Source organism: Salvelinus alpinus, chromosome 27 (assembly GCF_045679555.1).
Source record: "Salvelinus alpinus chromosome 27, SLU_Salpinus.1, whole genome shotgun sequence".
Lineage (NCBI taxonomy): Eukaryota > Metazoa > Chordata > Actinopteri > Salmoniformes > Salmonidae > Salvelinus > Salvelinus alpinus.
Genome location: NC_092112.1, coordinates 32,301,903 through 32,329,491, shown reverse-complemented (window position 1 = coordinate 32,329,491; position 27,589 = coordinate 32,301,903). Strand labels below are relative to the sequence as shown.

Below are 27,589 nucleotides of genomic sequence, written 5' to 3'. Positions count from 1 at the left end.
CCACAGTGAATAAGAATAGGAACAATGTAAGATTTTACCTAGGCTTTGCACTTTTGTTCCAAACTCTTCACTCCTTCTCAAAGCTAGGCTTACCCACAACGTGACAGTCTCGGAAATCCCAGACCTAGGGCAGCAACAGCACTGTTTCAGCACTATAAGCTCGAACAGTATTTGGTACATTGTGGGAGGCAGCCCAGCTGTCTAGAGACTAACACCATGATGCAGCAGTAGTGTACAATTGTTCTGTAGGTCATCATCTTTTGTTGTTAAATATCATAACATCTAAAATAAAATAAAGCATTTATGACTGAAATCAGTTTATTACAAATTATATAATGGTACAAATCAATGTTCATGATGATGCACAAACTGGTATGTAAAGTCCATGGCATAACATCTGTAAATATATTCAGTACAACACAAATATTAAATAAATAATTTGGAACAACAGTGTGAACATAACCTCAAAGTCTTTAAAAATTAAACAAGTTTTTGATGTATACCAACAGATATTCACACAGTTTGGTTAGCACTTTGCAGTGTTTTTATACACTTATACTTGAGTTACATGCATTGTAGCAAAAACAAAATTAATATTGAGAAGTAGCCCAAAGCTGACATCACCCTTAGCAGCAGAGGTGACATAATCAGACCAATAGCCAGTCAGATGTCTGTTCTGGGTAGGTGACAAATCCATACATTCTCAATAGCTTTAGGGTCAGTGAACACCATGGCACCATTGATGACTGTAAAAAAAAAAAAGCTTTGCATTTAGCATAGATATGATCTGTTGTAGGCTTAAGTACTTGACAGAAATCATACTGATAAGCGATACTCTAAAACAGTCTGTTAAACCTACATTTCAGCTACATGTCATTGTTTTTACTGCTTAATTAAACATAGTGCTTTATTTTCAGTTCCACGCATGGCTTATGAGGTGTATCTCAAAATGAAAAAGTGCACATTTGGCAAACTAGCCTGAACTCTCACCCAACTAAACTATATAATTATGTTACACATGCACTTTCACAAAATAGTTTTAAAATAGTTTTTTTGTCCGTTCTTATTCTTTAACATACATCTATACAGGATTCCTCACACACAATCCCTGCTGCCTTTGCAGATGGAGTAAACTGTGACATTGGCTTAGCCCACAACAGCTACATAACTCACAGGCGCTCTTAGTGCACACACACACACATACAGCGGACAATAAGGAACTGCTCCATTCTACCTTTACAGAGCTAGCACACTACAATACAGTCAATTTAGGAGACGGAATACAGTCAACTTGGGCCAATTTACTAATTTGAAGCATATACACCACCGTTCAAAAGTTTGAGGTCACTTAGAAATGACCTTGTTTTTAAAAGAAAAGCAATTTTTTTGTCCATTAAAATAACATCAAATTGATCAGAAATACAGTGTAGACATTGTTATTGTTGCAAATTACTATTGTAGCTGGAAATGGCAGATATTTAAATGGAATATCTACATAGGTGTACAGAGGCCCATTATCAGCAACCATCACTCCTGTGTTCCAATGGCACGTTGTGCTAGCTAATCCAAGTTTATCATTTTAAAAGGCTAATTGATCATTAGAAAACCCTTTTGCAATTATGTTAGCACAGCTGAAAACTGTTGTTCTGATTAAAGAAGCAATAAAACTGGCCTTCTTTAGACTAGTTGAGTATCTGGAGCATCAGCATTTGTTGGTTCGATTACAGGCTCAAAATGGCCAAAAACTCGTCAGTTGATTCTTGTTCTGAGAAATGAAGGCTATTCCATGCGAGAAATTGCCTAGAAACTGAAGATCTCGTACAACGCTGTGTACTACTCCCTTCACAGAACAGCGCAAACTGTCTCTAACCAGAATAGAAAGAGAATTGGGAGGCCCCGGTGCACAACTGAGCAAGAGGACAAGTACATTAGTGTGTCTAGTTGAAGAAACAGACGCCTCACAAGTCCTCAACTAGCAGCTTCATTAAATAGTATTCGCAAAACACCAGTCTCAACGTCAACAGTGAAGAGGCGACTCTGGGATGCTGGCCTTCTAAGTACGCTCTTTACCCTCTTTCTGATGCTGTATAGTGTATACTGCATTTATTTGGGATCTGGAACATTGGATGACACACCATCCTAACATTCTGTACGCACAGCATTCACATAGAACAAATCTTAAGCATTTTCACAATATCAGACAATCAAGTTGAGAAAAGGGAGAATGGTGGTCAGTCAGTTCATTCAGTAGCTTTTTTCCCAAGCAGTAAAATATCCAAGTCCTTCAGGAACATTCAATGAATCATATTTTACAAGACAAGCACAGAACACTGCAAACACCCTCTCTAATGCTGCTCTGTTTTACCATGTCATTGAAGTAGTCCATCACATGTTCTCATGGACACCTAGGATTGTTTTCATCAGGATTATTACTATGGTAACAAAGTTGGTGCAAGAATGTAGCCTGTCTTATCTTGGGCATCTGGCCAAGCCTACAGTACTGAGCTACTACACATTGTACAGGACAAGTAGACAAGGCATATGGACATTATTCTGTACACAATCCACATATTAAAGCAACAAGTTACAACTTATTTTACTCAGCTTTGCCTACTTTTAGTTGAGCTTGTACAAATGTGGAAGAAGCAATTCTAAACAGTGGTACTCAGTTACAGCAGTACTCAATTACAGTACACCTTTACCAGTCAAAACAGATACAGTATATCATGATAGTATTACATTACAAATGACAGTGTGGTGAAGGGAGGCAGTCGCCACCAGCAGATGCTACAGAAACCTGGGAACTCTGATCAGGCCATAAAGTTTGCCCCTTTGGGGCCTCGAGTGGTCCTCTTGGTGCTTTCGTTGGCGTTGGGTTTGGAGGTGGTGGGGCTGGTTGAAGGGCCAGCACCACGCTGTCTGTCCCCAAGCCCAGTGGGCTTACTGGGGGATTTCTTCTGCCGCGAGGGGGACCTGGTGGCCTGTCCTCCTGAAGCAGCAGTAGCCACTGCTGCCACCTTAGGGTTCCCACTGCCAGCTCCACCGGGTTCCACAATGCTGTTGATCACTACAACAACAAAGGGAACATTCCATGTTCTATTAGATTCCGTAGGCCTTCAGCTTTATTTAGATGTCCTGAATAGGTCATGCAGACATGAAGTCGTTCAGGAAAAGCAATTCAACATCGCACTCCCAGTACATTTTAGGAAGATTATTATTCTTTTTTAACTACAAAGAAAAACCCATGTGTTACAAAGAAAAACCCACCCCTTACTTTCTAGTTGTTTCTGTACTCTTCTCAGCTCGTTCAGGATGGAAGAGATTTCCTGTGACAGTAGAATTATTACGATTACACATTTTCCCAAATAAATGTCCTCAGTTTTACACTATCAATGTACGATGTTACTGGCTACCAATTCTGTACCTTATTTGATGTTTTCAGGATGGGGACTTCGTTTTCAGCATTGATCTTCGCTTCGATCTCCTCCCAGGCCTCAGTCTTGTTGTGGAATAAAACCCTGACAGAAGAAAAATACTAAATACTGTATAATCCTTCAGAGCCAGGCAGAGAGGAATACATTGACTAGCTCTTTTCCATTTAAAATACAATGCTAAAATTACACAAGGTAAGAGCCAAGGTACATCAAGTTCCCTTACTTCATTTTCTCAGCCAGCTGTTCTGTGTTCTCCCGAATGGCCTGAGAGAGCTGAGAAACAGGGTTCAACATCAGATTGTCCAAAATCACCTGGAGGGAGAAAATGGTGAATGTCAAACACCCAAAGTGTTTGCAAAGTAGTTTCACATACATTAATATACTTTAGTCTAATTCCCAGAAGACCAAAATTAACTGCAACAGCTCATTTTGTGTAGCCTGAGTGCCAGTTTGTTTCTGCGTGAGCCTAGGTTTCCAAATCATTGTTAATTAGTGAAAGTACAATTCTTAAGGGAGGAGAAACAAGTGTGACAGGAAAGTGACCTCTTCACGGTTCCACCGTGGCTTAGAGCTTGGCTCTTGGTCATTCATGTTAGGATCCAGGTCCATGACAGCGGTGGAACCTGGCGATAGTAGAACCTTCTGGTAGTTTAAGCTGGCCTCAGGAATATGTTGGACCAGCTGGAAAGAGAACAGAATCAGTGCATGGACCGCACGTTCTGAACAACTAACATGACCATGACTACTGAGGGACTCAGTGCCTCAAGGCCTTCTACTGTACTTCAAGCACACAGTGAGAATACGAAGTTACAATATCTTTGGTCGATTTTTCTCTAGTACAGAATAACAGTGTGACTAGTGCTTTGTGATTGCATGCACCAAGGCAACATGCAGGAGTGAGAGCAGTTGAACTGTGAGCAGTGAATTTTAGTTTTGCTGGGATACAAGCCCATGAAATAAAGTGACATTAGTGGAAGGTGAAAAGGTGTCTGTTGCAGTGACAGTGAAAGTCTGTAGTGAGCCAGTGGCAAGCAGTTATGGTCCAGAAAATCTGTCACCATAAAAACTCATTAAGAACACATAGAACATCCCAGTATGATAAAAATAAGAATCTGTAGCATGACAATCCAACAGCATACGAGTGTTTGGGTTAGTGATGATAGTCTGAAGAGTGTGGGAGGTGAAGGAAACAAATTTAAACCTTTGCAAGAGACAGACACAGAGACAGACACAGAGACAGACACAGAGACAGACGTATCTGAGGTATGCACCTGAGATGGGAGGACCCCTCGCAAAGATGTACATGGCCTCTGTACAGTAGAGAACAGAAACATGCTCATGATAATCTAAAAAATGATAAGGGATCCTTTGCACGCGTCACTGGACCTGTACATCATTTTGATGTAAGAGCTTAGTGGCACATGGTTCAAATAACTTATAGAGGGAAGAAAATTCCCATAGGCTCCAGTGCAGTTGTATTATGCAATAGAACATTACAAAGGGATGGAAATAACTGTACATAGCGTGAGGCGCAGGTCAGGGGGGCATGTTTGAAGTGTATTATGGGTAGTGTGCGGGCTCACCTCTTCCCGGCTAGAGATGGGTATGGTGGATGCGGGCCCGGGCGTGTTGGGTGCAGAGCTGGGGGAGGGGTTGGTGCCCATTCCAGAGGAACTTTGAGAGTCCCCGTCCCCCGCCACGTCATGAATCTCACGGGCCAGGATGGCAAGGTCCTTGGCCAAGTCCTGACTGAGCCTGGGAAGACAGAAACACAAGTCACGACCACATAAAATAATACATACGTACAGAATGCATGTTCTACAGCTGCCAATCATAAGGCTCAATATGTGGTTTCAGCCAGGCGATCCATTGTATCACCCTACTTTGCTATCTCGGCGCTGTGTGTGGTCCAGTTCTGGTAGTGGTCATCCTCATTCTGGACCTCGTCCTCCTCCAACTCCAGTGAGCCGGACTTGGACCGGGCAACTTCTGCAGCAGCTTTCTCCTTCTGGGCCCGGGGGGTCTGTGTGGCAGCAGACATGTGGGAGGAGCGTTTGTGTTTGGGGGTTCCAGAGCTGGCCTCATATTCCTCTTCAGATGTGGAGGTGTAGTCTGAACCCTTCTGCCTTTGACGGGAACCTACCAGATAACAGCACGGTTTTTCATTTGATCCATATCTCATGCAGTTACAGGATACATACAAAAAACATTTTTTTTAAAGGGTCAGCCATGAAGTGCGGCAACCCTAATTTGCTCCAGGGGCAAGTGCCTTGCACAAGGGCAAAAAAAGTGTTTAAAATAAATAAAAACATTTTTCAGCTATTTTTTTTAAATTGTTTTTCTGCAGAAATAGGGCCTCCCAGCAGCACCACCTTTATAATATGAACAACATTAGTCATTGACAGACCCTTGGGATTACAAATACTACGCCACAATACTGATAAGTAAAAACGCAATACACCAGCACTGCATAATATGGGCCATTCATTTACAGTGCCTTCAAAAATTATTCACACCCCTTGACTTTTTACATGTTTGGCTGTGTTAGACTTAAATTAAAAATGGATTAAATATAGTTTTTTTTGTGCCACTGGCCTACACACAATATCCCATAATGTCAGTGGAATTGTGTTTTCAGATTTTTTATAGATTAATTCAAATGAAAAGCTGAAATGTCTTGAGTCAATAAGTATTCACCCACCCACCCGCAACACGCGCTCCAGCAGGTGTATCTCACTGATCATCCCTAAAGCCAAAACCTCATTTGGACGCCTTTCCTTCCAGTTCTCTGCTGCCTGCGACTGGAACGAATTGCAAAAATCTCTGAAGTTGGAGACTTTTATCTCCCTCAACAACTTTAAAAATCCGCTATCCGAGCAGCTAACCGATCGCTGCAGCTGTACATAGTCCATCTGTAAACTACCCACCCAATTTACCTACCTCACCCCCATACTGCTTTTATTTATTTACTTTTCTGCTCTTTTGCACACCAGTATCTCTTCTTGCACATGATCATCTGATGATTTATCACTCCAGTGTTAATCTGCTAAATAGTAATTATTCGATGTATTGCCTACCTCATGCCTTTTGCACACATTGTATATAGATTCTCTTTTTTTTCTACCATGTTATTGACTTGTTTATTGTTTACTCCATGTGTAACTCTGTGTTGTCTGTTCACACTGCTATGCTTTATCTTGGCCAGGTCGCAGTTGCAAATGAGAACTTGTTCTCAACTAGCCTACCTGGTTAAATAAAGGTGAAAAATAAAATAAAAAATAAATTCAACCCCTTTGGTATGGCAAGCCTAAATAAGTTCAGTAAAAATGTGCTTAGTAACAAGTCACATAATAAGTTGCATGGACTCACTTTGTGTGCAATAGTGTTTAACATGATTTTTGAATGACTACCTCATCGCTTTACCCCACACATAGTTATCTATAAAAGGTCCCTCAGTCGAGCATTGAATTTCAAACAAAGATTCAACCATAAAGACCAGAGAGGTTTTCCAATGCTTTGCAAAGGGCACCTATTGGTAGACGGGTCAAAAAAATACACCATCCAATCATTACAAAGATACAGGCGTCCTTCCTAACTCAGTTGCCGGAGAGGAAGGAAACCACCCAGGGATTTCACCATGAGGCCATTGATGACTTTAAAAGTTGGAGTTTAATTGTTGTGATAGGAAAAAACTGAGAATGGATCAACAACATTGTAGTTACTCCACAATATTAACCTAATTGACACAGTGAAAAGGAGGAAGTCTAAAAATAAACAAAATATTCCAAAACATGCATCCTGTTTGTAACAAGACACTAAAGTAATACTGCAAAATATGTGGCAAAGCAATTCACTTTTTGTCCTGAATACAAAGTATTATGTTTGGGGCAAATCCAATACATTACTGAGTACCACTCCATATAAAGCATAGTTGTGGCTGCGTCATGTTATGGCTATGCTTGTAATCATTAAGGACTAGGGAGTTTTTCAGGATAACAAATAAACGGAATGGATAGGCATAGGCAAAATCCTAAATCCTAGAGGAAAACCTGGTTCAGTCTGCTTCCACCAGGGGCTGTGTTTCTATTGAAACGGCAGCAGGCAGCAGAGGGCATCATCACACTGCTTCGTAGCAACTACACTGAGCTCCTACAGGACAAGCCAAAATACAGCCTACCAGCATGCATCTCAAAAGGGAGACTGAGTCACATTCACTATGAAGGGTGGAAAAGGTCACTTCAACTCATTGTCAGGCCCTGTTTCAATACTCAGTGGCCCTGTGTTTTTATGTGCACCTGAATTAGTTTTCAAATCTTAAATTTGATCATATACAGTCCCGTGAAAATGTATTTGCCCCCTTTCTGATTTTCTACATTTTTAATACTGAATGTTATCAGATCTTCAACCAAAACATAATATCAGATAAAGGGAACCGGAGTTTACATTTTTTAATACTTATTTAATCTAATTAACAAAGTTATGCAACACCCAATAACTGGTTGTACCACCTTTAGCTGCAATGACTACAACCAAATGCCTCCTGTAGTAGTTGATCAGTCTCTCACATCACCGTCGAGGAATTTTTGGTCCACTCTTGCATGTAGAACTGCTTTAACTCAGCGACATTTGTGGGGTTTCAAGCATGAACTGCTCGTTTCAAGTCCTGCCACAACATCTCAATTGGGATTAGGTTTGGACTTTGACTAGGCCATTCCAAAACTTAAAATGTGTTGCTTTTTAGCCATTTTAATGTAGTCTTGATTGTGTGTTTTGCTGCGCTTCAGCTTCAGCTCACAGACAGATGGCCTGTCATTCTCCAGTAGAATTCTCTGGTACAGAACATAATTCATGGGTCCTCTATTAAGGCAAGTCGTCCAGGTCCTGAGGCAGCAAAGTATTCCCAAACCCTCACACTACCACCACCATGCTTGACCATTGGTATGAGGTTCTTAAATGTGGAATGCAGGGTTTGGTTTTCGCCAGACATAATGGGACCCATGTCGCCTCAAAAGTAGACTCAAGTTTGCCAAAAAAGCACCTGGATGATCATCAAAACTTTGAAGAATGTTCTATGGACAGATGAGTCAAAAGTATAACTTTTGGCCTCCCGGGTGGCGCAGTGGTCTAGGGCACTGCATCGCAGCGCTAGCTGCGCCACCAGAGACTCTGGGTTCGCGCCCAGGCTCTGTCGCAGCCGGCCGCGACCGGGAGGTCCGTGGGGCGACGCACAATTGGCCTAGCGTCGTCCGGGTTAGGGAGGGTTTGGCCGGTAGGGATATCCTTGTCTCATCGCGCACCAGCAACTCCTGTGGCGGGCCGGGCGCAGTGTGCGCTAACCAAGGGAGCCGGGTGCACGGTGTTTCCTCCGACACATTGGTGCAGCTGGCTTCCGGGTTGGAGGCGCGCTGTGTTAAGAAGCAGTGCGGCTTGGTTGGGTTGTGTTTCGGAGGACACATGGCTTTCGACCTTCGTCTCTCCCGAGCCCGTACGGGAGTTGTAGCGATGAGACAAGATAGTAATTACTAGCAATTGGATACCACGAAAATTGGGGAGAAAAGGGGGTAAAAAAAAAAAAAGTATAACTTTTGGGACAACATGGGTCCCATTATGCCTGGCGAAAACCAAACGCTGCAAACCCAAAAACATTACAGGAAGCGTTTGTTCGCGGTCATTGCAGATAAAAGGAGGCACAACCAGTTATTGAGTGTAAGGGGGCAATTACTTTTTCACACAGGGGCATTCGGTGTTGCATAACTTAGTTTATGAAATAAATGAAATAAGTATGTCATTGTGTTATTTGTTCACTCAGGTTCCCTTTGTCTAATATTAGGTTTTGGTAGTAGAACATTCAGCATGAAAAATATGTAATAGTAGAGAAAATTAGAAAGGGGGCAAATCCCTTTTCACAGCACTGTATGACTTTCAAATCATGAATTACAATTCATTAGTGTAATGTGAAAAGGTGTCTGTTGCAGTGACAGTTGCAGAGAGTCTGTATTGAGCCAGTGGCAGGCAGGCAGTTATTGTCCTGAAAAGCGGTAACCTTAAAACTAGAGGTCGACCGATTAATCGGAATGGCCGATTAATTAAGGCCGATTTCAAGTTTTCATAACAATCGGAAATCGGTATTTTTGGACACCGTTTTGTTACACCTTTATTTAATCTTTATTTAACTAGGCAAGTCAGTTAAGAACACATTCGTATTTTCAATGACGGCTTAGGAACAACGGTGGGTTAACTGTCTTGTTCAGGGGCAGAATGACAGATTTTTACCTTGTCAGCTCGGGGATTCAATCTTGCAACCTTACAGTTAACTAGTCCAACGCTCTAACCACTTGATTACATTGCACTCCACGAGGAGACTGCCTGTTACGCGAATGCAGTAAGAAGCCAAGGTAAGTTGCTAGCTAGCATTAAACTTATCTTATAAAAAACAATCAATCAATCATAATGACTAGTTAACTACACATGGTTGATGATATTACTAGCTTATCTAGCGTGTCCTGCGTTGCATATAATCGATGCGGTGCGTATTCGTGGAAAAGGACTGTCTTTGCTCCAACGTGTACCTAACCATAAACATCAATGCCTTTCTTAAAATCAATACACAAGTATAGATTTTTTAAACCTGCATATTTAGTTAATATTGCCTGCTAACATGACTCGTTGCGAACTGTGAAGACTATTTCTTCCTAACAAAGACAGCCAACTTCGCCAAACGGGGGATGATTTAACAAAATCGCATTTGCGAAAAAAGCACAATCGTTGCATGACTGTACCTAACCATAAACATCAATGTATTTCTTAAAATCAATACACAGAAGTATATATATTTAAACCTGCATATTTAGCTAAAAGAAATCCAGGTTAGCAGGCAATATTAACCAGGTGAAATTGTGTCTCTTCTCTTGCGTTCATTGCACGCAGAGTCAGTGTATATGCAACAGTTTGGGCGCCTAATTTGCCAGATTTTTACGTAATTATGACATAACATTGAAGGTTGTGCAATGTAACAGGAATATTTAGACTTAGGGATGCCACCCGTTAGATAAAATACGGAACGGTTACGTATTTCACTGAAAGAATAAACGTCTTGTTTTCGAGATGATAGTTTCCGGATTCGACCATATTAATGACCTAAGGCTCGTATTTCTGTGTGTTATTATGTTATAATTAAGTCTATGATTTGATAGAGCATTCTGACTGAGCGGTGGTAGGCACCAGCAGGCTCGTAAGCATTCATTCAAACAGCACTTTTGTGCGTTTTGCCAGCAGCTCTTCGCTGTGCTTCAAGCATTGAGCTGTTTATGACTTCAAGCCTATCAACTCTGGGCTGGTGTAACCGATGTGAAATGGCTAGCTATGGCTAGCGTTTCAAACGTCACTCGCTCTGAGACTTGGAGTGGTTGTTCCCCTTGCTCTGCATGGGTAACGCTGCTTCGAGGGTGGCTGTTGTCGATGTGTTCCTGGTTCAAGCCCAGGTAGGTGCGAGGAGAGGGACGGAAGCTATACTGTTACACTGGCAATAATAAAGTGCCTATAAGAACATCCAATAGTCAAAGGTATATGAAATACAACAGAAACAGTCCTATAACAACTACAACTTCTTACCTGGAAATATTGAAGACTCATGTAAAAGGAACCACCAGCTTTCATATGTTCTCATGTTCTGAGCAAGGAACTTAAACGTTAGCTTTTTTACATGGCACATATTGCACTTTTACTTTCTTCTCCAACACTTTGTTTTTGCATTATTTAAACAGGTTTCATTATTTATTTGAGGCTAAATTGATTTTAATTATGTATTATATTAAGTTAAAATAAGTGTTCATTCAGTATTGTTGTAATTGTCATTGTCAAAAAAATGTAAAATCGTCCGATTAATCGGTATCGGCTTTTTTTGGTCCTCCAATAATCGGTATCGGCGTTGAAAAAAATCATAATCGGTCGACCTCTACTTAAAACAGTAATTAAGAACACATACACAACATCCCAGTATCATAAAAATAATAATTTGTATCATGACAATCCCCAGTCAGTCTTAAATTTGATCATACTGTATACACTTCTAGAAAAAAGGGTTCTTTGGCTATCCCCATAAGGTAACCCTTTTTGGTTTAAAGTATAATTATTTGGGGTTCCAGATAAAACCCAAAAGGGTTCTTCAAAGGTTTCTCCTACGGGGACAGCTGAAGAATCCTTTTAGGTTCTAGATACACTCTTACAAAAAAAGGTGCTATGACTTTTAAATCATGAATTACAATTCAAAAAAATATATATACGCGTTCTCTGCGTTGCTTTGTGCAAGCAAATAGCATGGCTATGCAGATTGAGAAGTTACTCAATGGTAACTTCAATAATACTCACTGGTTGTGCTGGAGTATTTAGTCCCGCTGGAGCGTGTGCGTGTGAAGGGCTGCTTCCCAGGGGCTCCGGACCCTCTTGTGACCCCCTGCTTTGCCCCTGCTTCACCCACTGATGTCTTCCTGACCGGCCCAGTTGATTCTGCACTCCGGTTGGAGAAGCCAGGCCGGGTTGAAGGGGTGGTGATGGAGGACTCGTTGTCACTAGGCGTAGTGAAGGAGCCTGCTCGCTTCCTGGGCATGGCCAAGATGTCCAGTCTGGAGAGGAGCTTCTTCCCGTCAGCAGACACCTTGGAGGGAGCACCGATGTGGTCTGAGTTCTGGGATCCCCGGTCAGTCTCTGTACCATCATTGTCAGAGGTCTCTTCCAGGCGTGCCCTGCGCAGCATGGATGCTCTGGTGGGCCGTGGTGCTGACAGGCTGTTGGAGCGGATCAGCGCCTGCTGTGCTGCACTCTTGGGGGTCTTCCCATTGTCCTCTTTCTGTAGGGGAGCTATGAGCTTCTTGTTGCGGCTGGCGGGCCGGGAGCTGGTCTCATGGTCAGAGGCCGTGTCAGGCCAGTGCTGGCCAGAACTCTGCTGGTCCTCTGATAGGTCCAGGGAACCGCAGTTCCCCGTGCTGCGCCGCATCTGGAAGCGCTTGGCCTGCTCGGCCTTGCTGCTGGAGTTATCACCGGCAGCTGCGTGGCTGCGGCGTTTCTCTGACAGGCGCTCGCGGGCTGTGGGCTGGCGGTGGCCCTTCTCCTGGACAGACGGACTGGAGGAGGACCTGGCGGCCGTCCTCTTCTTGGGGCCTGTGGTGACGGGGGTGTTCTTGTTGCTGACCAGGCTGACGGTGCTGGCTGTATCCACATCGGATTCCCCAGACAGAGAGTCGTCCATGTGACTGGAGGAACCTCCTCTCTTAGAACTGTGTCCGGAGCCTGAGGAGGGTAACTTGACCTCCAGGGAGGAGAGAGAGGCGTCTGCTGCATCCCGGAGGAAGGGCTGTGGGTCCTTTGCAGTCTCTCTCCTCTGCTCCATGTCCCTCAGGGTGGGGTGACTGGAGATGTGGGGGAGCCTCTTAATCTGGATGTCGTCACTGGGTTGCTCCTTGGTGAAGCTCTCCTGCCTGACAAACGAGGAAGTCCCTAGAGAGTCTTTACTGGGGTCTTTAGACTCCTTGTCCTGCTGGGAGTGGAGGTTGGGGGCTGAGTTGTTTGGCTTGATGCCCAACCTCCGGGGCTCGTGGCTGCTCAGGTGCCTGATGAGGACGGTGGTGGGGGAGGTTTTGGCAGGGATGTCTCGCCCCCTCTCAGGCCCCTGAGACAGAAAAGGGCTTCGGGCCAGGTCCGGCTTGACTAAGCTGCATTCCTCAGAACCAATGTAAAAAGAGGTGGACTTGGTAGGTTGAGACGGAGACAGCTTATCTTGACCCCTATAGTGAGGTCCAGTGTCCCCGGGCGAGGTAGCGCCACTCGTCCTCTCCTGGCTCTTCCTGGTCCTCTCCAGCACAGAGCCATCGTCAGAGCGGCTGGCATCACTCAGGCTGTCTGGGTCTACATCGTCCTGGACGCACAGCCTCTGGGTGGAGTCCTGATGCCGGGGCGTACCACTACTCCTCTCCAGGGGGGTTTCGGGGCCTGGGTAGGGGGGTTCGTGGCGGATCAAGATGCTGGGGGTGGGGCTTTCTGGCTTGTCTCTGTCTCCAGGGGGAACCTGGGGAAGCAGCCTCCTGATCCTACAACTCTGGCTCGCCTCTGACTCAGAGTTATCCATGCTGTGGCTAGGCATCAACCGACTCATCAATCGTAAATCTAGGAAAGAGAAACATATTTTAATTCAGCCTTTTTCCCCAAAGTTTGCTCACATAAGTTCTGAGCAGAGCGGTCAGTGGGTGCAGACGACTCACCTCCCTCTGCAAATTCCCCTTGAGGTGGAGTACAGCTTGGTTCTGCACAGCTGTCTGCCAGACTGGCCCAGCGAGAAACCCACTTAGGCCCCTCCTCCTGTGCTGCAGTGTTAGAAGACGGCACCTGAAACAGTGTAGGAAACTATGAGGGGTTAGATGCAGCGCTACAGAGCACAACGTCGAAGGATACCCACCATTATAATCTCCTTCCAAGAACAATCCTTACATTGTAAGGAGAGGCACTGTAGAAGCCAAAGGGAGTAAAGGAAGGACAAATAATAAACTTATTAAGTCCCTAATTTCTCCAGTAGCGTAGGACGGTGAGGTTACCTGGAAGGGGCCTGAAGGGGCCCCACTGAGAGCGGCTGGGTTAAAGCCATGCATAGACACTGCTTTCATTTGATCCACAGTGCTAGCGTCACTAGGCCGGAGCATTGCCGGCTCGTCCTTGCCATCATTAATGATGGGTCTATACACTCCGGCACCACTGTACTCCGGTGAGTCGAGGACACCAAACACCTGTCAGGGAGGGACAGAGCATGCATGAGGTAGGTAGGAGAAGAGAAGGGACAATGGGACTTTGCAAGGGGAAGAAGGACAGGTGGGGTGGAAGGGGGTACTGGGTAAGGAGAGGAAGTTCTCAGCATGCGTCCCTCAAGGTATTCCTATTCAGGTATTTGATTGTTTATTCTAGAACTATACCACTTGTTAGAATTGTAGCATTTAACATCAGAATCCAAACAGTGGAGACGATACAGTACAATAATTACACGCAGCATGTGAAAAGGTCCACCATCCCACCAAAGAAGTCATGGTGGTGACAGACTTTAAAAATTGAGAATGTTTAAGGTGAACCTCCGGCTGCTACAATCTCACCTGGTCGATCATGTTGCGTGCCTCCTCCACCTCTTTGTCCTGGGACTCTGTTTCGATGGTGTACGTGCCGGCATCACTCAGACTGTCCTCTTCTTCGTTCCTCACCACCCCCAGACCCAGCGGCATTAGAGGGGTCGTGGAGGGGACGGCTGAGCGAACTGGGGAGGCAGTCTGGACAGGGCTGCGAGACGGGGGCTGGGAGAGGGCTAGGGCTGGGGAATGAGGGGCAGGAGTTGGAGAGTAGGAACGTGGTGCAGTGGTTTGCGAGGGGGTGGAGGGATAGGAAACAGAGGAAGGGGGGTCTAAGGGAGACGGAATGCGGGTGCGAGAGGGTGACATCATCATCACCGGGGGAGCGGACATGGGAGGAGACGTCTTATCTCTGGTGGGGGACAATGCTCTGTGGGCTGCATCCTTCATCAGGAATTCTGCTGCAAACTCCTGGGCCAGCTTGGACTTCTTCCCCACACTGCCAAACGGCTTGATGGTGATGCCAGAGGAGGTGCGAGAGGAAGGCCCAGAACCGGAGGAAGAGGAGGCACTACCTCCACTCAGGGGCTCCTCTGTCTTCTCCCTCTTCAGGGAGCTCGACCTCAGGGGCCCGCCATGGCCCTTCAGAGGAACAGTCACCTGCTGGGTGGGGGGCATGTGTCCGTGCATGGAGTTTGGCCTCTCCCCGCCCTTCCGCCGCTCCAGCTTGGCCTTGAGGGTGGAGTAAGAGTCTGCGTGGGCGGGGTTGGCCGTGAAGGACTGGGAGCGCTTTTTGCGCGGGTTGTCGAAGAACTCTATGATGAATGCTTGCTGGCTGAGTGGCTCCTGGGGGTCGGGCTTAGAGCGGCCCATGGTGGGGGAGCCAACCTCAGGCGGGCTTTCAGACAGGGGCCTCTCAGGGACCACAGGAGAGACTGGGGTCAGTTTGGGCGGAGAAAAGTGAGGCTGGAGTAACATTTGTGATGGATCTGACTGGACTGTCTGGTGTGGTTGGACTGACAGCACTGTCTGTTGTGACGGCACTGACTGGTCAGACTGAATTGAATGGTGCGACTGGACTGTCTGCTGTGACTGAACTAATTGGTATGACCGCACAGTCTGTTGTGACGGTTCTGACAGCTCTGACTGGGAAAGCTCAGACTGGATCGAATGTTGCGACTGGATCCGGTGGTGTGACTTGCGTCGCTTCCCTTTCCCTAAAACCGGGTCCTCAGAATCACTCTGGGTCCCATCGTCATGGTGGTGTCCTAGAAACAGATCAATTCAAACCACAAATGAGGGACAGAAAACACACACGCAGCCCCTTCCCAAACCTCCCAACACCTTACTGAATTCTATGAACGTTTCTTTTTTAAAGTACCACTCTCTTACCTTTGAGGCTCTTGATGTTTACAGCCTGGTCACTCTTGACACTGTAAACATCCTCACACGTGGGACGCCTTCTCATCATTCTGACATCACTGTGCACCAACCAATCTGCTACCTTGCACTCGGCTGACATCACCTCAGTGGGCGTGGTGGCCAGAGATTTGCCGGATACCTGCTGCTGTTTCCTCTGGCGCGAGGAGAACTTGGTGACATGGTCCTTGATCTTGATCTTGCCTGGGGTGCAGTCGTCAAACTCTATGGTGAAGGAGGCGTGGCTCTGCACCACGGGGGGAGTGGGCGAGGTGGGGGTGGGAGGGGCATGGGGCGTGTCCGTGTCCTTGGTGGGGATCTCGTGGAGCTCTGCCCCCGGGGACTTGGGATGCAGCTGAAACTCCTTGGTAGGGATCTCAAAGTAGCTGGGCTCCCGATGGTAGGAGAAGCTGGACTTGCCCTGAGCGTCCCTGTACTCTAACAGGGAGCCATTCACCTCTGAATCTAACGCTGAACCTTCTTTTGGAATCTCTGCAAATGGATAGGTATGAAAGCACCAATGAGGCTACACAAGCAAATTAAAAGACAAGCATAAACCATTCTTTGTTTATTTCTATTCATTAATGGTGTGAATCGAAGATTCACTGACCTGGGTGACCCTCCTCTGACCGGTGTCCCTCACTGTGTTGTCTTTTGCTGGCCGCATCCTCCTCCCCCCACCATGAGGGCTGGCCATACAATGGAGTGGGCCGGGAGGTTGGAGTCTCTGAACACACAACACACACGAGAGAGGACTCATTTCTCTGCAGCAGTCATCATCTACTATTGGTCCACTGGGAGTTTAGAGAAATAATATTCAAGGTTTGTCTCTACCCCACTAGAATACATCAAATCACACACACATAAAGCTTGTTATTTATGACATAGTATTTCATCCAATGTGTCCAACACATCCAGTTGATCTCGAGGCAATGTTTTTACTGCAGAGGCTACAGTAAACGAGGAGAATAATTCTGTGTTGATTTGAGTGAGGATTCAGTTGTTATCCACTGGATTATACTTATGCCGTCACAGCCTCGCAGGGCAAGCAAAAAGTATCAGGGACTCATCAGCCGGAGAGGTCACAACACAGGCAGCCTATAAAGCTGCCTTTAGTCGATAGATAGTTGATCGTGACCTATTTATGGCGTAAGGATTACTCTCTGGCAGAGCAATTGACAGTGGGGATGCCAGTGTGAATTACACAGAGCAAGAAAAATCACAGGCCATCGGTGCTGAGCTGAACTGTGACTATGGGTGCGGTAGCCATCACCATGGAGACCGCATGCAGCCGCCGCCGAGGGACAGAGAGGGGTGACAAAGAGGGGGAGCATGTTCTGACTGAAATAGGATGAGCTGATGCTGACATCATGGTCGAGGGACATTTATTTATTATTGAGGAGCAGAGCAAAGTTCAAATACTCATCATCCTCACACACCATACCATTCCAGGTATTACTGAGTCACAGTTTATAAATCAGAATAATCCAGGATCATTCAACCAAGTTAAAACAGCTGTGTTAGTATCATCCCCCAAAAATACAAAAACACACCATGTCCCTCCACCGCAGATGCGGAGGGGCGACATCGGAGGATGCAGTGGATTGAGAAGCAGCCCAAAAACAGATCTCTTTAGCTTAAACTGACGGATTTCGATGGGGATTTTTGTATTAAATCAAATATTATATTCATTAGATTGATGCAATCTTAAGGATTAATCAGTGAGATAAATGAAAAGAGAGCAACCCACTATGTCCCGATTCCCAGAGTTCATGAGCGCAAAGCCTCTATCACATCATGTAGTTATCCAAACAGGTCTATCAATATGAGCACTACATGTATCTAGACCTCCTACTAATGAGCTTTGTTTTATGAGAAGAAAAAAAGCACATTCCGTGGAAATATACGGTGGAAGAGCATTTAAACAGGTTTGAAGCCTTCGCTAACGCTTACCTTGAGACAGAGATTTCCTGTCCGTCTTCTCTAGCTTGGACTTGTCATCCAGGTGCTCAGCCCTCTTCCCCTCTGAGGCTCTCAGACCCATCTGCAGCTGGCTGGTGTACTTCTCATGCTGAAACAGCAGGAGGCGCAACACAACTCAAAAAACAACACACTAAAGTTGCCTAAGAGAGCTCCAGCTAAATGATGTGATGGTAGACCAGTACTGTCTGAAAAGCTAGTCCAGGTTAGGGTTTATTGTTTAATACAGTTGAGGTTTGCATTAGCATAGAAAGCTGACCTTGAGTGCCTCCTCTGGGACTTTGTGTTGGCTCTTCTCCAGGACGTACACATGAGAATGTAAATACTAGGTTAAGGCAATAGCCAATCACATCACAGACAAGCACTTCAATCAAATTCCAAAGCAAATGTTGATTACGGATATATGGCACAAGAATTATGCATTGATGACGTGAGTGAGAAAAAAAGGATATCATATCCGAAGCGAATGACATCAGATAGCTTGAGGGTAATGTAAATCTGGTCTGGGATCCTCAGGTCATTCACAAAGGTCTAGAGGGGAACACAACACAGTTGGTTACTGTAAACAGGAGATGTTGAAGGATGACATGTAACACGAGTCTCCACGAGGTCCTGGGATAGACACTGTGCATCACTCATCCACCAGTCAGCTGCACAACAAACAGTTCAGTGAACTATAAAACAGCTAATCTCCCATTCCGACCCAACAATTTCCCATCTCACAGCACTATCCGGAGGCCTTTACAATTTAAAAGGAAAATAGTTGCTAGACTACTCAGTAAAATGGACTCAGCAGCACTTTTGGGCCACAGTTGTCATGTTGTATGTCATTATGAACTGGGTAGTTTGGGTCCTGGATGCTGATTAGACAATATACCATGGGTATGACGCAAAAACACTTGTTTAGTGTTCTATTTATGCTGGTAACCAGTTTAGAATAGCAATAAGGCATCGTGCCTAAGAACAGCTCTTAGCCTTGGTACAGTGCCTTTGGAAAGTATTCAGAGCCCTTGACTTTTTCCACATTTTGTTACGTTACAGCCTTATTCTAAAATGTATTAAATTGTGTGTCCCCCCCTCAGCAATCTACACACAATATCCCACAATGACAAAGCAAAAACAGTTTACGTATTCAGACCCTTTACTCAGTACTTTGTTGAAGCACCTTTGGCAGCGATTTCAGCATCGAGTCTTCTTGGATATGGCGCTACAAGCTTGGCACACTTGTATTTGACGAGATTCTCCCATTCTTCTCTGCAGATCCTCTCAAGCTCTGTCAGATTGGATGGGGAGCGTTGCTGCACAGCTCTTTTCAGGTCTCTCCAGAGATGTTCGATCGGGTTCAAGTCGGGGTCACTTAAAAAAAAAAAAAAAATGGCTTTACGTTACCTGTCATCACATGGTTGGAGAGTTACTTATCCAATATAACTCAGTATTCTTCAATGGAAGCTTCTCCAACATCAGATATGTACAGTGTCGGGTCGTTGTCCTGTTGGAAGGTGAACCGTCGCCCCAGTCTGAGAGCAGGCTTTCATCAAGGATCTCTCTGTACTTTGCGCCGTTCATCTTTGACTCGATCCTGACTAGTCTCCCAGTCCCTGCCGCTGAAAAACATCCCCACAGTCTGATGCTACCTCCACCATGCTTCACTGTCGAGATGGTGCCATGTTTCCTCCAGACGTGACGCTTGGCATTCAGGCCAAAGAGTTCAATCTTGGTTTCATCAGACCAGAGACTCTTGTTTCTCATGGTCTGAGAGTCCTTTACGCACCTTTTGGGAAACTCCAAGCATGCTGTCATGCACCTTTTACTGAGGAGTGGCTTCCGTCTGGCCACTCTACCATAAAGGCCTGATTGGTGGAGTGCTGCAGAGATGGTTGTCCTTCTGGAAGGTTCTCCCATCTCCACAGAGGAACTCTAGAGTTCTGTCAGAGTGACCATCAGGTTCTTGGTAACCTCCCTGACCAATGTCCTTCTCCCCCGATTGCACAGTTTGGCCGGGCGGCCAGCTCTAGGAAGAGTCTTGGTGGTTCCAAACTTCTTCCATTTAAGAATGATGGAGGCCACTGTGTTCTTGTTGGACCTTCAATGCTGCAGAAATGTTTTGGTACCCTTCCCCAGATCTGTGCCTCGAGCCAATCCTGTCTCAGAGGTCTACGGACAATTCCTTCAATCTCATTACCTTGGTTTTTACTCTGACATGCACTGTCAACTGTGGGACCTTATATAGACAGGTGTGTGCTTTTCCAAATCATGTCCAATCAATTGAATTTACCGCAAATGGACTCCAATCAAGTTGTAGAAAGATCTCAAGGATGATCAATGGAAACAGGACGCACCTGAGCTCAATTTCGAGTCTCATAGCAAAGGGGCTGAATACTTATGTAAATAAAGTATTTCTGACATTTGCAAAAATGACCTGTTTTCACTTTGTCATTATGGGGTATTGTGTGTAGTAGATTGCTGAGGAACATTTTATATTTAATACATTTTAGAATAAGGCTGTAACATAACCAAATGTGGAAAAAGTCAAGGGGCCTGAATACTTTCCGAAGGCACTGTATATTCAAGCAATGAGGCACCAAGTGGTGTAGTATATGGCCAATATACCACGACTAAGAGCTGTTCTTAAGTGAAGTGCCTGGATACAGCCATTAGCCGTGGTATATTGGCCACATACCACAAACCCCCAAGGTGCCTTATTGCTATTATTACCTGGTTACCAACATAATTAGTAAAAAAGTACAAATATTTTTGTCATACCCATAGTATACGGTCTGATATACTGTACCTTGGCTGAAAGCCAATCAGCATTCAGGGCTCTAACTGCCCAGTTTATAAACACCCATGTAAAATAGATAACCAGCTTAAGCAAGCACTTAGTAGATACGTTCCATTATGCTAAGCTTAGAACTAGCATTTACATTGTCACTGCACAGTAGACTACATACAGCATGAGCAGATAGAAAAACAGAAACTAACGTCATAGGACAGAGCTTAACCATTCATAATTCTCTGCTTCTTTTAGCTAGCATTAACACACCCGTGTAAAATAGATAACCAGCTTAAGCAAGCACGTAATGGCACTTATCTACTGTGCTAAGCTTAGAACTACTTAACAGAACACTGAAACATCTAGGGCCTTTTTATCTCTGTGTGTAGTAAGGGGAGTCCTTGTACCAAAGACAGTTGAACTTTCTATTGAAAGTATTTTAGCTTGTACCTTCCTCTTTACCCCTCCCTCCCCTGGGTACTCACTCCATTGAGGCTGCCCAGGTCTTTGACCAGGTGCTCATCGGTAGCAGGGTTGTAGTTGATGACGGCATGCTGCTTGTCCACACTTCGAGACTGGAAAAGGAAAGGAGAGAACCATGGATGGTTTACTTCAACTGTGCCCTACAATTACAATCTCTGTTTAAATACATTTCATACTACAGATGTAGGATCTTAATTTGATCACCCTGTTGCATGATACATTTCCTGCAATGCAGAAAATGTAAAACTTGTAGTGCATTTGAGGTTTAAAAAGTCTTCTGAAGTTTGTAATTTCCACTTTGAAATTTCAGACTTCACTTTCCCTTACAAACAATGTACCAACCCCTACAAAAATGTCCATGAATTATAATCCACATTTTATCTTGCTACAATATTATTTTCCTGCTGTAGAAAACTGGCTCAAATTAAGATCCTAAATCTGTACCTTAAGAAGTACCATTACTACAAATGACAGACAGTGACTATAAATCCTATAATTTAGTTTCTGCAGTGATGCAATTTGCAAGACTACTTTCAATACCTCCATTACTCATATGAAGTAAGCAACATGTCAATACTGTGTATGATACTCTATACCCTCAGGCGCATATGTCAAATACTTGATCCAGTCCCTACGGGAACCAACGGAACAGAACCAGAAGGTCAAACTCGTGCCAAGAAGACATGTAGCCGAACTCCTGTTGCTCAACTACATGTGAGGGAAAGACTTCACTAGCTAAATTCTATACAGTTCACCATAAGACGCCTCAAACTAAGCCACGTGGCTTCCATTAACCACACGTGTCATTTCCTCGTGGGACACAACTACGCAAAAGTTAGAACACTCTCACAACCATAACACCATTTAAAAGATGAATAATTCAAACATACCATACTATCTAAAAGCGTCTGTCTCAAGAATCTGAGCGATGCATGTCCAACAGGCCTCTATTAAAAAGGCAAGTGAACTGGAGGATGACTCACTAGATAAGTAATAGTATCTAGCTGTATTTGGTGAATTGTATGAATGATGAGCAAAAAAAAGAAGAAAGTACTTTACATTCACATCCTCCTACTCACTACTGCCTTGAACATGTCTGTGCGGAGTACACTAACACAATGGCAGGCTCTGCCTTGATAGTCACTCCTAAAGAGCAGTGTTTCTCTATCCATTTCTCAATACATTTCCCACCCACAAAACAAGTTAATGAGTACAGTTACTAAAATGTTGGCCATGTCAGTTGAAAAGGATTTCCCTACTATGACAGGCGAGAAGGCTAGACAGTGGAAGGAAGAGGGAAATGTTCCAATGTGGTTACATCCGGGAAGTGAAATGGGTCAGAGACTAAACTCAACCACATCATGACAGGAGCCACCATCCAGACAAGTGCTTCAGACAGTGACCAAAAGCATTCTGCCTAGCCAAGTTGCTAGGCTAGTTCAGTGCAAAAATCACTGTTAAACACATAATGATGAAAGACCTAGTGATACTGAAGCCTGATACAAGAGACATAGGGTGGTAGTCCAACTCAGTCATGAACCACCTCAGGTGGGAGCCCCATACCACTGAACAAAATACTCTAAGGGAGTAATGGCTAAGGGCCACAATGGCAGTCTACTATCAAAACAGTAGCTTTGTACAAGCATTGTATCAATTTTCAATTAATAATAACATCATGACAAATAATCCAGTTCACTAAAATGGTGTAGTTGCACCAGTGTGTCATATATTCAAAATAGTGTTTGGAGCTACACAATACCATCATTGTTGCCAGATGTATGAGGTAACTTTCACCGCTAAACAAATAAAAAAAGGTGATAAATAGTGCTGGAATCAGAGACACTGCTGTGGCTCGGCAGGTAGGAAGGACAAAGGCCTGTTATCTGTGGCCAACAATATGGAGGGAGTGTAAATTACACACAACACAGAGAAGAGAAGACCTTTGTCCCCTTCAGAGGGCTTCGGGAGGATGAGGAGACTGACTTTAAAGTGCAGGTATACTAACAAATTGGGTTTAGATTGAAGGAGCGGGTGAGAAAGCATTAGTCCTATAACACAATATTGTTCCGGGATGGCAACAGGCCACCCATTCGCCGTGTGAGGGAAAAAGTCCATCTCTGCTGTTGCTATTGGCAACAGATGGCCACATCGGAAGACACTGTGGGGCAGACAGCTCTGCATCATCAGGATCTCCGAGCTGGCGCCACGGCAACTGGTAGGAACTATATACAGTATACTGTACATGACATTTAAAAAACAGGCCACATTTTGGATCATGTCAAGGTTAACAACTCCCAGTGCTCTAAAAGGCCTATTTTTCACTGCAGACTTTTGTTGATAACTGATGTCTTCCTCTAGTAGCAAATCAGTGTATCTAGCTGTTGCTTCTTGTAATATCAAGGGCTGAGGCTTTGACCGGCCAAAGCCTGACACCAATAGTAGATAGCCAGTCGTCTTTTTCAGAGTAACGTTACAGTCATCTGAACTATGCAGTGAAATGGTACATCAATGTGGCTATAACTATCTGTATGTAAAATTACGTTGCTGTTCCACCCACACATCAAGGAAGGTAGTGATCTCCAGCCGACAGACAGAGTGCTAGCCCTAACCAGATGACAACCTTATCGACATACCATCTCATTGACCATCCCAAAATAAGAGACCTTTGTTGAGAGGCGTCTGCTTCCTTCAGTGATTTCTGTGATGTTTGACATCCATTTCCCCTTTATGCCACCCCTTCCTACTGTATGGTAGCCAATCAGATTGTCCTAAAAATTTGCCTTTACCATTACAAATAGTCAGCCAGTGTTTCTGGAAGGATTCTCAGGAGGTTCCCATTTCGTCTTAGCCCAGCACTAACACACCCGATTGAACTAATCAACTAATCACTGAGCCCTTGATTAGTTGAATCAGGTGGGATACAACAAAAATTGGGCACCCCCTGAAGGCTCCTCTGATTGGATTTTAAAAATACTGGTCTATGCTACTGCACTGTAGAAACCCTTGCACAGGTCCTCCAGACAGCAAACTCTGACATGATCGGATAAAAGTGAGCATGCTTTCAGAAGGAGGATAGATAGACATATTTTGAGTGTTGATCAATTTGTTGTCTTTCATGCTACACAGGAAGGAGACAGTGGCTGAGGCAGGCTGAAGAGGGTTTTCTGACTGGGTGGATGACTCACTGTCCCATGGGCACAACTACCTTCTGCTAATGGTGCCATGGGACAGTGAGTAAACTACCCCATCAGACAACCCTCTTCAGCCTTTCTCGCTTTCCCATGTAGCATGACAGACAACACAGTTTTACTTACTGCCCTACTCCAGCCACCATCTCTGAATGATCTTAGTAGTCACTGAGTTTCACTCACAGACTTCCCCTCTTCCTCATGAAGAAGAGGACTACATGGAATACAATAATATCTCTAGTTATCTGCGCCTGAGGATAAGATGATGCATTAGATTAGAGAGTAACATCAATATTAAGCTTTTTAAAGGAGGTTGTCAGGGTCAGGGCCAGGGTCACGTCACCTACTTGCAGCATCAGCTCACAGTCCTCCCGGCCCACGAAGATCATCTCCCGTGGAAGACGGTGGCGGGTGGCAGAGCTGCTGACCAGGAACCATGATGTCACGCTCATCTTCACAGGCCCCCCGGGAAACCCCTTTGCATCCTGGGACACACAGGAGACGCATACAGTATGTCAGGGTAGAACACGTGCAACGTACAGTATGGTATCCATTCAGGGAGGTAGCCATCACCATAATCATGAACGATCGATCATACTGACCAATTGTCCCTTAAAATATGTTTAAAAAAAATTGCCATCATAAAATTCATCCAATGGGCAGATCTCTCCATTAGATAGACATTTTGTGGCACATAAATATTTACATTGCTCCAGTGTTGTGGTAACACAAAGTCCAGCACACTGTCAAGTCTTCTAGACACATCTGCAAATAGAGTTAAACGATGTCTAGAAAACATCAAAGAACCGTAACCTATTCATCAACTCAACCAACAAACTATCAACTGCTGATTTCAATGCTGTCACTATCCATTGCACATCGATCTGCTCAACGTAGGCCTTGCTATGGACACCCTTGAGGGAGCAGGACATGAATTGATTGACCTGTTATTTGAGTTCACTTGTTCACTCACAGGACTATTCATACTGCAGTCCCAACATGCCGTGCAGAATGCTGATTCACAGGAAATAACATGAGAAAGAGTGGTGGTATCAGTGAAAAATCAAAGGCAGGCTTATGCTTGGGTGGAAATGAGATTGAGAGCCTTTTTTCAAATGACACTAATGAAGCATTCCGTGAGAATGATCAGTAACTACTGTCAGTGTGCCTTTGCAGTGGTTCAATGTCACCAACAGGGAATGGTACTGTAGCTAGGTCAGTGGTGTAGGTAAGCCCATAGCCCTCTGTTTAGAAGTCAGCGCTGCTATGACACCGCAAACTTTGGGACTGGTGGCAAGGGATGTGAAACTGAGAGGGCCCAAGATGCTACGTTGTAACTAACACTGGAACCACGCCCTAGACCAGGGACGGCCAGCCCTCTCCTAGAGAGCTACTGGCTGCTCAGGCTTTTGTTCCAGCCCTGCTCTAACACGCCTGATTTAACTCATTAGCTGCTCATCAGGATGCTGAATCACATGTATTAGATCAGGGGTGTTAAGGACAGGGGGATACTGCTAGCACGGCGATAGCGATATAGCACAGCCTTATAGCACTGAAATGAAGAGGGCCTTTAATAGCAGCAAACAGCATCGCAGGCCTTTGATCTGTAATCTGAATGCTTGTCTTTCAACAGGGAGGTTTAAGTTTAAAAGGGCCAATGTCCTGCAATGGACATGGGTGGTGTTGCTCTGATACCAAAACGAAGGCAATAATGCTCACATTAGAAATAAATGGAGAGAGGAAGATGGAGAGGTCTTTATAGCAGCTATAACATCGATGTAAGAGTCCCCTGCCCTATCCCTCCAGCATTGTGATATTATTTCTTAAGACCACGGTTTTGTGTAATATCACATTTCATAGAGGTTTCTCATATTCAATAGTTTGTGCCTAACTAGAATCCTCACTACAATAGCTCCGTGTTACAGTGAACACCAGAGAAAATGGTATTGCTGCTAAGTAAGCCTTACAGACCCAAAACCAGAGCTGCCCATACAAAATAACAATGTAGGCCTATGGTGATGAATATTATTACTGCATAATAGGTAGCAACATACTGACTATAAGAAAGCAAATGTTAGGCTCATCTCAAATGGAAACAATGAAACATATTTCTGAAGCAAATCTTAAATGATTCATAAACACACGTATTATTCATACTAAGAATAGGCATCGCATCAATTTCCACACTCCATTACAGGCCGGTGTCAGTAGCCAATAAGATGCACGTGATAGCCTACAGAATGTCTGCATGCCCTCTTTGAAACATGCACCGTTATAGGATAATTGAAATCCCAGTTACATTCAAGCTCAACCTAAATGTGTCCTTGAGGCGACCTGACTCGTTCCTTCAATAGTTTCTCCAACGCCTTTAATTTGTTCATTAAATAACCCGATCATACAGCGCAGCTGGTGCCGGATGCTCGCGTCAGTGAGAAGCCAACCGACTGGATGATGATGTCTGCTTTATATGCCCAGCCCAGCACTATTGTTAGTTCATATAGTCCTACTACGATACAACGTATACAATTGATTGGGCGCAATAGCCTAATAGTTATAGGCAGAGGATGCAACTGTCGATACTGCCATGGACAGAATGCTACAATCAATGTAGCTAACATTAAAAAGGCGCGTTTAGCCCCAAAAGCCTGGAGTAGGCTACTGCCCCATTCAATGAGGCACGGACGAGCTAGATCTTTATCGTTTTAACCCAAAATATATCGCCGTCGACCATACCAAATAAGATAGGTCTAGGCCACTGGCATGATGAAATAATGTCATTTTCTAATATTGAAATCCTCGCGACCTACCTACAATATTCCAGATGCTGCTCCCCACCAAAAAGCAACAAACGATGTCACCATCAAATAGACAGCACCAGCCTTGGCGCAATCCTCTGACAATTCAGTCTGTGGTCAAATGTGGCTTCAAATCGATGTCGTTACGCGGGTCCAGGTGAATATCATGCACTTCGGGTGGTGATATCGAAGCTGCTGTTATGGCATTTCTGTCTGACCAGCGCGCCGCCTCCAAACGCACAGCAGGACCAACGGCGAATATCAGATGCTCAGTTATCTGGTGGTGCACCTGCTCTAATGTATGCCGAATGCAGGATTATATAGCTATGTCTATCCCAAATAAATATGAACAAGCGTTGTCTAACGAAGATTTTGTTACAGATTCTTGTTGAAATATTTTTGGATATTGAAAATGTGG

The 27,589-nt window shown here is 44.6% G+C and overlaps 1 protein-coding gene across 5 annotated transcripts; it reads right to left on the bottom strand.

Annotated features, from left to right (window-relative positions):
* Window positions 1-300: 300 nt before the first annotated feature.
* On the bottom strand, window positions 301-27,589 carry LOC139556410 (centrosomal protein of 170 kDa protein B-like). 5 transcript variants are annotated; one of them, XM_071370333.1, is made up of 20 exons: window positions 27,184-27,588; window positions 24,724-24,861; window positions 21,191-21,280; window positions 18,385-18,463; window positions 18,192-18,250; window positions 17,906-18,023; window positions 16,563-16,679; window positions 15,926-16,444; window positions 14,564-15,801; window positions 14,018-14,206; window positions 13,688-13,829; window positions 11,802-13,592; window positions 5,318-5,573; window positions 5,018-5,189; window positions 4,706-4,744; window positions 3,978-4,115; window positions 3,658-3,746; window positions 3,425-3,518; window positions 3,275-3,326; window positions 301-3,067 (listed from the first exon to the last, which is right to left on the bottom strand). In XM_071370333.1, exons 2-20 carry the CDS (start codon window positions 24,826-24,828, stop codon window positions 2,811-2,813), a joined length of 5,544 nt encoding a protein of 1,847 aa, XP_071226434.1. In that variant the 5' UTR covers window positions 24,829-24,861; window positions 27,184-27,588; the 3' UTR covers window positions 301-2,810. The 5 variants fall into 5 exon arrangements, with proteins under 5 accessions (XP_071226434.1, XP_071226435.1, XP_071226436.1 ...); XM_071370334.1 differs by having other exon boundaries at window positions 13,688-13,811; XM_071370337.1 differs by having other exon boundaries at window positions 2,893-3,067; window positions 3,268-3,326; window positions 27,184-27,589.